Source organism: Triticum dicoccoides, chromosome 4B (assembly GCF_002162155.2).
Source record: "Triticum dicoccoides isolate Atlit2015 ecotype Zavitan chromosome 4B, WEW_v2.0, whole genome shotgun sequence".
NCBI lineage: Eukaryota > Viridiplantae > Streptophyta > Magnoliopsida > Poales > Poaceae > Triticum > Triticum dicoccoides.
In genome coordinates this window covers 24,212,711-24,225,219 of record NC_041387.1, presented here as the reverse complement: position 1 = coordinate 24,225,219, position 12,509 = coordinate 24,212,711, and the positions used below count along the sequence as shown (strand labels likewise).

Sequence of the window (12,509 nt, the reverse complement as noted above, 5' to 3'; positions counted from 1 at the left end):
CACCTACCTCCGCTACTAGTGCCGCTCGAGGGTTCTCTCCTGTCTCTCTCCCAGTGCTTGTGTTTGCTGCTGAGCGCGGTCCCAGCGGTAGTACCGCTGGGCCAAGTGGCAGTACTGCCCGTCCGCGCAAGCAGTAGTACCGCTCCCTTCAGCGGTTGTACCGCCCGCTGCGGGCTGAGAATGGTGATCACGGTTGGATTTTTTCCCGCCTATAAAAGGGGGTCTTCTTCCCCATTGAACCTCATCCCTTTAGCTCGAGTTCTTCCCCCATTGTTGATCTTCTTCGAGCTTGCTATCTCTCAATCCCTCCATGGATTCTTGCTAGTTTTGGGGGGAAAAGAGAGAGGAGATCTAGATCCACATTTCCACCCAATCACTTTCTCCTCTATGTGAGGGAAACCCCTTGGATCTAGACGTTCTTGGTGTTCTCCTTCTTTTTCTTCATCTCATTTTCCTCCATAGCTTTCATTGCTTTGGTGGGATTTGAGAGTGAGGAACTTGGGCACTCTGTGTGCCCTTGCCATTGCATTTGGTGCATCAGTTTGAGTTCTTCATGGTGGTATGTGGAAGTTACAAGTTGAGAAGCTTATTACTCTTGGGTGCTGGTGCCCTTGAACTTGTTCCTCTTGGGTGCTTGGGCGCCCTAGACGGTCGGTGGTGTTCGAAGCTCAATCATTGTGGTGTAAAACTCCGGGCAAGCATCGGGGTCTCCAATTATGTTGTGGAGATCGCCCCGACCAATTTGACGGGTTCTGGTGACCGCCCCAAGGGTTGTCAAAGTGTACGGGTTCGATAACCACCCTCAAGGGTCCCTTAGTGGAATCAAGGCATCTTGCATTGTGCAAGGGCGTGAGGACATTACGGTGGCCCTAGTGGCTTCTTGGGGAGCATTGTGCCTCCACACCGCTCCAAACGGAGATTAATACCCGCAAGGGTATGAACATTGGGATACATCGTCGTCTCTGCGTGCCTCGGTTATCTCTTACCCGAACCCTTTACTTACGCACTTTACTTTGTGATAGCCATATTGTTTCATGTCGTATATCTTGCTATTACTTAGTTGTCTATCTTGCTTAGCATAAGTTGGTGGTGCACATAGGTGAGCCTAGTTGTTTTAGGTTTTGTGCTTGACAAATTAAATGCTAGTTTTATTTCACATTTGTTCAAGCCTAAACCGTAATTATTTTAAAGCGTCTATTCACCCTCTCCCCCCTCCCTCTAGGCGACATCCACAAGCTTTCATTCAGTAATAACCTATGGTTTACAGTATGTTTTCGAATTAGCTGTGTAAGTGTAATACTAGTATAAATTACATCAAGACATCCTAGTACTGTGCAATGTAAGCTTGTGATTTATGCTTGCATTCTTCCATTTCTCTACCTGCATTACAGTATTACTTTGCTATTGCCATGTGGTAGAGCTAAACTGGTAAAATCCCACTTCGCCCTTTTTTTAGGGCGAAATTGTCCGGTCTCACCGTCACTATCGTCGTGTCTCACCTGTGTCTTCCTTGTCTTGAACGCTAGAGCCGCGCCGGTGCAGCCAACCACACCATTCATAGGATACTCCATGGCGCCACTTGCATCTACCCAACTTATACCTTCATGGTGGCCACGCCGCTCCTTACAAAACTACATATAATAATACTGCTTAGGGACATAGGAAAGTGATGCCCAGCGGCTATCAAGTCAAGCATCATTCCGAATGACGCCGTGGAGAGGAGCCCAATTATCGCAAAGAAGCTGAGCCTCCTGCAAAGTACACCAGAACGGAAGGAAATCGACAAAATCAGAATCACTTTGGTAGAAAATGAAAATGATGTGGACAAAAAGGAAATGAAATTCTGATGCATTGTTTGGCGTCATAAGCCGGAAAGTTAGTTCAGGCCAGTCATTTTCCCCACTCAATCCAGAGATGAGAGTGTATCCTGTGAAACGGCTCAACTGGTGCTCCAGATGCACCGGCCTCTTATGGACCATTGGATGTGAGAGGAAGGGACATGATGCAGCTAAGATCTAGGCTGATGATACATTTACAGAACGAACCTTGAAGTGCAACTGATTATACTAATCATCCTTCCCAACCCCAATATCTGAATTCCAACGTCCCTATTTTCTGCTGTACAGCAGCACCACAAGGAGAGCCTACGTAATTTATTTAGAGAAAAATCATCTCTAAAATAATATGTGATTTTTCTCTAATTAAATTATGTAGGATCCAAATAAATTACGTAGGACTAGTCCGTGTTTTATGTGGATCTTGTCCCTCTTCACTCTATTCTCCATAAAAACAAGGACTAGTATGCACATGTACCACCGGCCCAGGTATTAGCTGCATCATATCCCTTCCTTTCACATCCAATGGCCCACAAGCAGCTGGTACATCTGTAGCACCAGTTGAGCCGTTTCACGAGATACGCTCTCATCCAGAGATCACCAGCTTTCCTTTGGCTGGTGATTGAAGAAGCACTACTCAACTCCATGTAACAAAATGATCGTCAAAAAAAAAAGCTCCATGTCGGTGAGCATCAATAGAAGCCACTGCATTAACAATTGTTGGTTGTTTGGTTGACTAATACTACCATATCCATAGGATCAAATTTGTTGCATAAATATTTCCCAGGGTTGAGAATTCCCTAAGAAAACAAAAACATATACTATAAATCATGTGGGGCATGTTCAGAAAATTTGGGACAGGGAGACGAAACTCATGACATACCTTTCTACTCTATTTTAGCACCTTCAAGAGCCTGAATGCACCAATAGCAGCAGTGACAAAGCACCTTCTGGGTTGATTGTTGCTTGTAAATGGCGAGGTCCTTCGCATTGGACCAAGTTTATGATTTGGACTAGGATCTGAGCTTGCATAGGCTGGATACACCTTCAAAGGAACCCGATCTTGTAACACTGATCTCCAGTATGGGAAGAAACTTCTCTTTGTATATGTGGGATCCCATCCTCTGCCTGCTTTCTTTCTCACAGCCTGTCACATAGTTCATTAGAGGTACATCATAAAAAATAAGTAGAAACGTCCATACTGGGGATTGTAGCTTTCCATCAAATAGGCACCTCTCGCTTGAGATGTATTACGTTGACCAATACACAACATTGGTGTTTCATTAGATATGAATGAGTTACTGCAGTGTAGTAATTAAGTAGCATGCTTAAGCAACAAAAAGCTGTTGAACCAGCACAATGCATGGCACAAACTCGCAACTGAAGCATGCTTTTGTTATTGGCTCCAACAATCATATTACACTGCATATTCTATCAGAATCTTTCTCACAGGCACCAAGTAAATTTCAGATGCAACAGATCATTCAAGAACACTAAGGTGTTGGAAATAACAATAGTGTGCAAGCCCGCTTGGTGAAGTCCCAATGTTGATGTTACTTGGAACCTACACAGTTCAACTATTTTATTAAGCTAATTAAGACTACTTTTTATTGCATTTACCCCTTTTCTTTGGTAAAAAAAAAAACCTGATGGGCAACACATTAGGATGGCAGAGATGAACCATAGTTGGAATGCCATGGCATTGCAATAGGTGATACTCCCTCCGTTCCAAATTACTCGTCGCTGAAATGGATGTATCTAGAATTAAAATATATCTAGATACATCCATACGTGAGACAAGTAATTCGGAACGGAGGGAGTATGTATTTAGAGCCAACTCAAAGCTAGAATTTAGTTTCTATACACGTGTGTGAAAACACACTAGGTATTCTTCTAGGCTAGAATTTAGATGTTCTGTAGCTCATTTAATAAGGCAATAGAAGCTGCTTAAATCTGTCCAGATTCAGTAGCCAAAGTCCATCAGAACACGAATGTTTGTACTCTATAAATACGGCTGAATTCGCTACTACAATTTGCAACACTAAAACCATCACTTTGTTGTCTAGTTAGTAACCCATTTGTGCTGCCACAAGGTGTAGGCAAAGCTGCTTGGTACTGGTGCACTAAAATCGGTATTAAGGTATACCTGTGTTTTTTTGGTGTGCTGACGTGCCATAAGGGAGAGGTTGTCATTTCCAACGGTTGTGACCTGAACTCAAGATTAGGGCAAGATGAGTACAGTCAGAACTCACAAAAACACGGCTTAAAACGAAGATTATATTATGATTCTAAAAGCGTTCGTGGGATTTGTCAATTTGGGAAATTTTTACTTCTTTACATATTCTTAAAAAAAGTTATGTAAAATAAAATAAAAAGAACAAGGAAAGGGCAGATATTCTTATAGCTTTGTTTATTTTTGCTGCAACAATATCATTACTCATTACCGAACACCATCAGTCTATCCAAAACTAGATCAACCCCAGATTTGATTATCTTTACCTTTTCCTCTGCAGCATCCAGATTGGCCAATTCCATAACTGCCATGTTTGCATTTGTAAGCCCTATTATCAATGTTAAAAAGAAGGGAAGAGATTAAGACTCAGTTTGTTAAATGTAAAAAGAATCACTTGAGCCCCACACACCTTTGCATGACTCTCCGTTTGACTTTCTGCAGTCATAAGGCTGGCTTCAAGAAGTCGAAGACAAAATAAAATAATCAGCAAAATAACCATTTATTCACACAGAAAATTATTGTGTGAAGCAATACAAAGAGTAGTACAGGTTTACAGTGTCCATGGGATCTCCAGTAGGGCAAAATCCATACTCCTTGAGGATAGATGAAACATGTTGAAAGACCTCCACATGGGGCACCTACATGACATACAAGCTGCTGTATAAGGCAATACATCGCTAACATAGATCTACTGTATATACAATGTAGCCACTATATAACCAATTGTAGCAGCGAGATGATGGAAAGAATTGTTTGGAGGAGAAAACTGCAATTGTGCAATATGAGTTGGAAGGCAATAAGTGTGCAAAAAGAGTTATCACATTCAATTCACTAGGTTTTATAAACTACATAATATACATATTCAGATTCATCTAGATTAATGTATATTGTCTACCTTAAAGCAAAATCTGTTTGCTTCCACAAGTTCTGTGTATTTAACTACACGTTATGATTTAGACGCTTCAAAGGTAAGAGTCAAGAACTGCGTCGCTCTTCTGTATATTTAACTACACATCACAGTTATTCAGATTCCAACTATTTCAACTCACTTTAATTGTTTTGTTTTGGTTTCCCAAAGAGAAAGGTGTCAATTTCTTCAGGCTATATGATCCAAATGAAGTTCAGACAAACGTAAAGAGGTTACTCATGAATTGCATAAACCATAAGTATATGGAATTGTTTGTTGAACTACATTGAACTTTCCTCTGGGGCCACAGACAAGTTACTGTAATAGCTCCAACTCCCTGTTTCTTGGAGGACCTGGAGTTTCTAGGCTAAATAAAGTACCTTAAGCATAAATTTTCAGTCTAACATGAATAAAGAAGGCTCATGTCAACGCCCTTAATATATACCGCCAGCTCCAGCACCTAGAATTTTTTGAGCTGGGAATCATGCCAAACAGCTGCCACCACAAGAATATGGACATGCCCATTTTAGCCAATTTATCTGACATGCGTCCAGAAAATAAACAAAGAGAAATGACACAAGCACATGTTCTGTATTCATGCACCATGCAACAGCATTAACCAAACACTTGATGTTGATATGGCTGCTAAAAATGATACAATGCAGTGATAAAACCAGAAAATAAACATAAGTGAAGCCAAGAAAATACACTATACTCATGTCAGATAATACTAATACGGAGATCGAGTGTTTCTGTCACCATTGTTTTCACTATTTATGCATGCATTAAGTATTCATTGTAAGATTCGCAATTCCATGACAAAATTGCATGTGGTACTGGAAAAGGAACTAACATGCTCCTTCCAGTTGTAGTGTGTGAATTCAATGCAGAAATCATCAATAATTGTATCTATGATGAACTCGTATTGCAATCTCCTTTTCAATAATAATGGGCAATGTCTTAGAAGATAAAGCACAAAAGGTGTTCTTGCAGTTTGTCTGTTTGATGATGAAGATACAAGGAAAGAAGTAGCCAGACAGGGGACGTGATGTGGATGAGTATATGGATAACTAATAACAGGGGATGTGATGTGGATGAGTATATGGATAACTAATAACAGGGGATTTGATGTGGATGAGTAATGGCTTTACTCCCATCAGTTATTTTCTCTTGTTTCATTATCTGTGCCATCACCTTTCCCGAGTGTTTAGAAATAAGAGGGGTTTGAATCTCATTGCATTATATGACAGGGTAAACCTTAGAGCAAGACTCAGCTATTCATGCATCTTGGGTTTGAGATTTTTTCAATTAACAAGAACATAATTTAGAGATAAAAGTAATAGAGAACATGTTAAATTGATATATAGCATCGAGCAAGAGAAAATAAATACGCTTCTTGAAAAAATGTTCACAAACTAAAGCATTCTCACACATAGTATCAGAATGTGCTTCCACGAAAAGAAAGACTAGGGCATGTGTTTTGTTAAACAACATAACTAACAACAGTAAAAATACAAATATTAAGTAAAGGGCATCCGAGGCACTGCGGCCACAACATACCAAAAACGCTTACCTCAGAATGCGTTTGAATGTATGCAGAAAGATCTTCACCGGCATGGGAAATTACATCAACAAGCAGCCATGCGCAATCAGTAAGTGTCTTCCTTTCCTCCAGAAGCTCCGGTGCCATTGCATGTGAACCTTTCTCCCATCTCAAGGAAAATGAAAGCCTCATTATACAGTTACTGATAAGGTCAAACCCATTTTTCTTACTACTGCCATTTATCTTGGAAGAACTGCCTCCACGGATCTGCTCTTGAGCAGCCAGTAGTAGAACAGCAGACTGGATAATTTTTCCATCCTCAATGTAATTCCAGAGCTCTTGAAGTAGATTATTTGTTTTCTCTGCAAGCAGTCTAGTTGTGTCCAAGAAGATCTTCTGTAAAACAACAAGGAACAAAAATATAAGTCCATTTAGCATTCATATGCAAGCAAGTAATGTTGAAAAATCTTTCTATATATCACTGTTTTTCCTCCAATCAAAGTAAATATGGATTAGGGACAATTTCCAAGGCAAATAAAATAACATTAATTACTAGCAACATTTTTTATATTTTATTGATGAAGTTTTATCCTTTACTATAAGAACATACACTGCACATGAAGTAAGACAAAAAGGATTAACAACTGAAAACTTTACAAGTTGAGATGAAAGGGTGCCCTGACTTAGTATCAGTAATTTCATTATAACCTTTCAGGGGTCTATGGTATGACCATAGTTACTCTTTACGTCATGCTGCAAAAGTAGTAATTCGTATAGGGAGGGAAGTGAAACAGACCATTTCAGGTAGACATAGCAGATGAATAAGCTTGTAGATATAATCGAGATGATTCTGGCTGCGAGAAAGATTGTCCTCCAGATTGTCCTCAAGATACTTATGCAGGCAAGTATTCTCAATTGCGACATGGAGCGGGAGTAGATTCTCAATGACATCAATGCCAATAGTGCGCACATTGGGTGATGCACCATGGCGTAAAAGCAGCTTGATCATGTCAACAGAGAACCTTTCAGCAGCTTCGTGGAGCACAAAGTATCCATATTTGTTTATGCAGTTGGGATTGGCGTGCATCCCATAGAGCTCAGGTGCCATGCCCTCCAATACGACTTTTGTACATCGCAGGGCGTTGAAACTGACAATGAAGGTTAAGGTTTGTGCGGTGATGGTAAGATAAGATGATATGCCCCGGCCTTCACAGTTCTCGAAAAATCGGAGGAAGCACCGGACACTATCCTTTACAAGGATGTGCTCCAATTCGGCATATATGTCCAAGAAGGCATCACCCACAAACTAGATGAGTCCGTCACAATTGAAAAAGGTGAAAGGCATCAGTTATCAGTTATCCAACTAAAAAGCACAACAAAATAAACTGTCTTTTGGTATATGCTGACAACAACAATTGAAACAACAAAACCTTGTAACGCAAGCAAGTTGGTGTACGCCGAAGATAAAACCAAACATGAGGCACCAACAAGGAGGGAAGAAAAAGTAAGGGGATCTAAAGCTAGCATGGTTCAGGCATGTGAATCCACATGTTCCTATCCAAGGTTCATATATGACAACAACAAACATATTGTTTCAGTAGACTGAAGTACCCTATAATATTACCAGGTTAAACAAAATAACTAATGTAATGGGATGAGTCATCAATCAAATTATGTAAATGAAGGTAACACAAACCTTTGGAGCAGGGTCTGGGATGATTATGTCGTTTGCCATGGACTTGGCGATCTTAATGTCCCTTTCTAGCATAAGCTGAAAGAAAGAATGTCAGGAGTCAGCGCTGGGAAAGAAACAAAATAAGGGGAGAGGAATATCACACAGATGGATAGTTATCATACCTCCTCAACCTTTTCCAAATCAAAATCCTCAGTGATTTCAAAACAAGGGACAGGGGGCGCCGGATAATCATTTCTTACTGTAATTGCTTTATCCTTACCATTAACGTTATATTTGCTCAGGGCAAGTAACTCGCTTTTCCGCGGTGCATCAGATTTCAATTCCATCCTTTTGTTTTCCTGAAACAAGGAAGTTTAATCTCGAATTATGTTCGAAACAAGATTACTACAAGGGCCACTGAAATAAATCCAGGAAGACTGAGATAAAATGAATCCTATCTAAAATGGGTCACGGATCACTGAGACATAAAACATATGCTGCAAATAGAAACGATGCATTTACTCTGTAAACAAATCCTGAAATGTCACAATGCTACGTGCGAAATGAAGGGCCACAGAAGTTTCTCAGATACAAGTTGAACCAGGTGCTAGAAACTCTGGCGCATAGACATTATGGAAATCCAGAACCAAAAGCTCAATTTGATGTTACAGTTCAACAAGTATAAACGATATTCGCTGGTTAATGACTCCCACGAATAACAAAATCGCCCTTGCTGATGCCACCTGAAAGCACAGCGAGACATCTCGCATGCAAGGAACGACTACCAACTAAACAAAAAACAGTAGCCGCATTTTGAGTACTATCATGTTTACTTTCATACTGTATAAAAAACGCGTCATGAATCAGTGGTCATGCATACAACTGCAGAGTACATACTACTGCCAACAGAACAAGGTGCGAGAAAATCAAGCTTTCAGTCCAATGTTCAGATTAGAGAACCGTCAGAGAGAGTTTTATATTCAGATCGGAAGCTAGATCAATCAAGAAGGACGCGACAGTGATAATAATTCATCTAGGGCTTTACAAGCAGCTTTGGTCGGCCGTAATCCGTAAACGTAACAGAGATGGCCCTACGAGGGCAAGATTCAGCACGCACAGAAGCCGTGCGTAACAGATCAGATAGCAAACGAGAAGGAGGCGATGCGCGTGCGGCGGGAAGAGCGGTGCGCGTGCGGCGGGAAGAGCGGTACCTCGTTGGCGGATCTGGAAGGAAGGAGGCGACGGCGCGTACGTCGGCCAACTCGCCTCGCGCCGGCACACTGGATCTGACGGCTGGGAAGGGGGGAGTTTTTTTTTCTTTTTGAGAGAGAGAAGGCCACGTGCGATCAAAAAGGCACACTGAAATGATCAGACCTGGCCAGCACGGCCCACCCAGACACGCCTAATACACGGGCCAGCACTCGTGCCGCGCTCCGGGCCCAGACACAGCACAACAAAGAAACGGATCAGCCTGATTTTAGGCTACTTCATTGATATAAAGCCTTTACCAGTGACAAGGGCCACATACTTCTCGCAAAAAAAAAAAAAGACAAGCAGCACATACTGCTCACTGGTATAACTTTTTAGATTTTAAGGTTTGAGCTATGGTTAAGGTCTGATTTTTTCTACATTCATACCGAAGGCTCCAAACCTTTTCTACATTTAACTTCCAACATTACGAAGTAGATGTCAAAGTTATGCATTTTTCGCAATTGATTTGTTAGTTTTTAGACAGTAAATGATTATTAGGGTATTTAATGGATATAATTAAAATTTGAACTACAAGTATATATATAAAAAATGCCTACAATTTGGAAGAAAATCATATTTAAATTCTTAAGTACCTTGCATGGTAGGTGTTATACAAGAGATGTATGGAAAATTAAAGTTTTTTAGTTGGCAAAATTTAAACTCTTAGTTGCATTTTAAAACAAATGGTTTTAAAAATTTTAAAAGGTAAATTAAATATAAAAAACATGAAATTCGGCCTGGCACCATGATTTGCAGGGGCTTGTGTTTAAAATTTCAATCAGTTCCACAAAAACTTGGGCTTAGGTTTTACATTGCTAGAAACTGAAGCATCCCCGGGGAAGCATCATATGTTTAAAAGTGAAATTATGAGGTTTGAAGTCGAACTCACAAGCGCTTCATCATTTCAACATAAAAATTGTATTGCAACATGATATTATACTATTCTATACTTATATACCTCCATTTCGATCTTGTTCTGTAATACTTTGAATTTTCTACTTTTTGAAATAGGGAGTTAAGGCACCATACGAAGTATGCACGTACAAAAAATATTGATCCCGAAGGCTCCTAATATTAAAAAAAACGAAAATACAAAATTTAAGAGTTCATGTCAAAATTAGGCATCATTCCGGGTTGGTTTGCAATTTTAGGCGTTAAAATGGATTTATAGGTATTTAAGGGATATAATTCAAATTGGAACTACAAGTATATTTAAAAGTGCCTACAATTTAAAAGAGAAACAAAACATATTTATGTTCTAAGTATCCTGGGAGATATTAACAGAGAGATGTATGAAAAAATTCAAACATATAGTAGGTTGCGTTTAGTTTTTGTTCAGTAGAAAAAGGTAAATGAAGTCTAACAAATATTTAAAAAATTCATGGTGCCATTATATGACCTAAGGAGGTTTTGTTTAGAATTTCAAATAGTTTCACAAAACTTGGGTTGTACTCCCTCTGTAAAGTAATGTAAGACTTTTTAAACCACTATAGTAGTTTACAGAGGGAATACATTGCTAAGAAATTGAAGCATCTTCGAGGAAGCATCGTAGCTTTCAAGAGAAAAAAAAATGAGGTTGAAGTCGAACTCGCAGTTGTTTCACCATTTCAACTTGAAAATTAAACTACAAAATGATATTATACTAAATGTACTTTCATTTTTCATCTTGTTTTGTAATAACTGGATTTTATATTTATTAAAATAGAAAATTAAGGCACCATTCCGACCAAATTGTCCCATGTGCTTTGCATACCCGCTTCTTCCTCTTCATGTCCAGTCTCTATATAATCCGCCCCTTCTACTTATGGCTTTCCATGTCCTACTTGTTTCGACCCTTGGTTGGCACAACCTCATGTTCCTCGCCATGTATAACTTGCCATGAAACCCCAGCGTAACAAGTTCTAGTGCCCTTTCACACCATATCTCACTCGTCAAACGCAAATAACTCATGAGGATTTGGAGCTGGTGCAGGGAAGAGGAAGGTGGAAGGAGGTGTGGAAAGTTGGGGACAAAAGGTAAGGCTGGCAATGAGAAGGTCGAGTGGCAGCACGACGGGGCTCTGAGATGACGCATGGCCATATGCAGGAGCTCTGGCGACGACACAAGTACGAGATGATCATGCCGGGTGTCGGGGATGGTGGCGGGGGTCTAGCCATGAGCGGCAGGTAGACGCAGCAATGACGGAGGGGTGTTGTCTTCTTATAATGGAGGTTAGCCCCATAAACAGTCTAGAGCTGTTGCTGGGGACCATGCTAGAATTGCTCTAATTATGTATACATAAGATTGACTCGTTGGTTTGGCAACTTCAAAATAGTACACCTTGTTAAAACTTGTTTTTACGAACAGGCAACCTAAAATGCCCTTCTTTTTCATTAATATTCGAAAGCAACATGATTTACAAGAATAGGAATTGAATGAACTCAATACATACCACCAAACACTGCTCCTCCCTTACCTACCTTGAGTCAAGGCATTTCCCACAATTTCATCTCTTCAATGGCTAGATCGGCAACTCTAAAAGGAGAGGAGGTAATGCCATCAAAAACTCTAGACCTCCTTTCAAGTCGGATCATCCTCATGACTGCAATAGAAACTACCACGATTTCCTTTCCATGTCTTGGAGGAAGCCTGACTCATGGCTGAGAGAACCGCCTTGAACAACACAATCTCCCCATTGTGGGTGAGCATGGAGGTCCACCATATAACTAAGCGGTGAGCCACTTGACCGAAATATGATGATACACTTCGCAACAAGGAAAAAATGAATGAAACATTATGAAACAAGATAAATTTTTAGTACAACAAAAAATTAGCATAAATCTCAAAGCAACAACGGACGGTGCCGGGAGATCCATGTACGGGATGTTCCCTGCATGGTAGAAAACCCACTCTCGTTTTTTTGCACATTCATGAGATTGCTACAATACATGGAACATTTTGCATTCTAACAATATAGTCACGTAAGTCTGAGAGCTTTTTTCTGAATGATTTCGAGATCGCTCACCATGCCATCGTGACGGAAACTTTAGAACATGTTCGACTTATAAAAGGTAATGGGACAAATA

The 12,509-nt window shown here is 40.2% G+C and overlaps 1 protein-coding gene across 2 annotated transcripts; it reads right to left on the bottom strand.

Annotated features, from left to right (window-relative positions):
- Positions 1-1,242: 1,242 nt before the first annotated feature.
- Positions 1,243-9,499, bottom strand: LOC119294717. 2 transcript variants are annotated; one of them, XM_037572960.1, is made up of 11 exons: positions 9,405-9,499; positions 8,376-8,552; positions 8,215-8,289; positions 7,315-7,824; positions 6,549-6,914; positions 4,615-4,706; positions 4,478-4,521; positions 4,335-4,396; positions 3,982-4,044; positions 2,719-2,982; positions 1,243-1,751 (listed from the first exon to the last, which is right to left on the bottom strand). In XM_037572960.1, the coding sequence occupies exons 2-10, from the start codon at positions 8,538-8,540 to the stop codon at positions 2,728-2,730; spliced, it is 1,632 nt and encodes a 543-aa protein (XP_037428857.1). In that variant the 5' UTR covers positions 8,541-8,552; positions 9,405-9,499; the 3' UTR covers positions 1,243-1,751; positions 2,719-2,727. The 2 variants fall into 2 exon arrangements, with proteins under 2 accessions (XP_037428857.1, XP_037428858.1); XM_037572961.1 differs by lacking the exon at positions 1,243-1,751 and adding an exon at positions 1,834-2,635.
- Between the last annotated feature and the right edge of the window lie 3,010 nt (positions 9,500-12,509).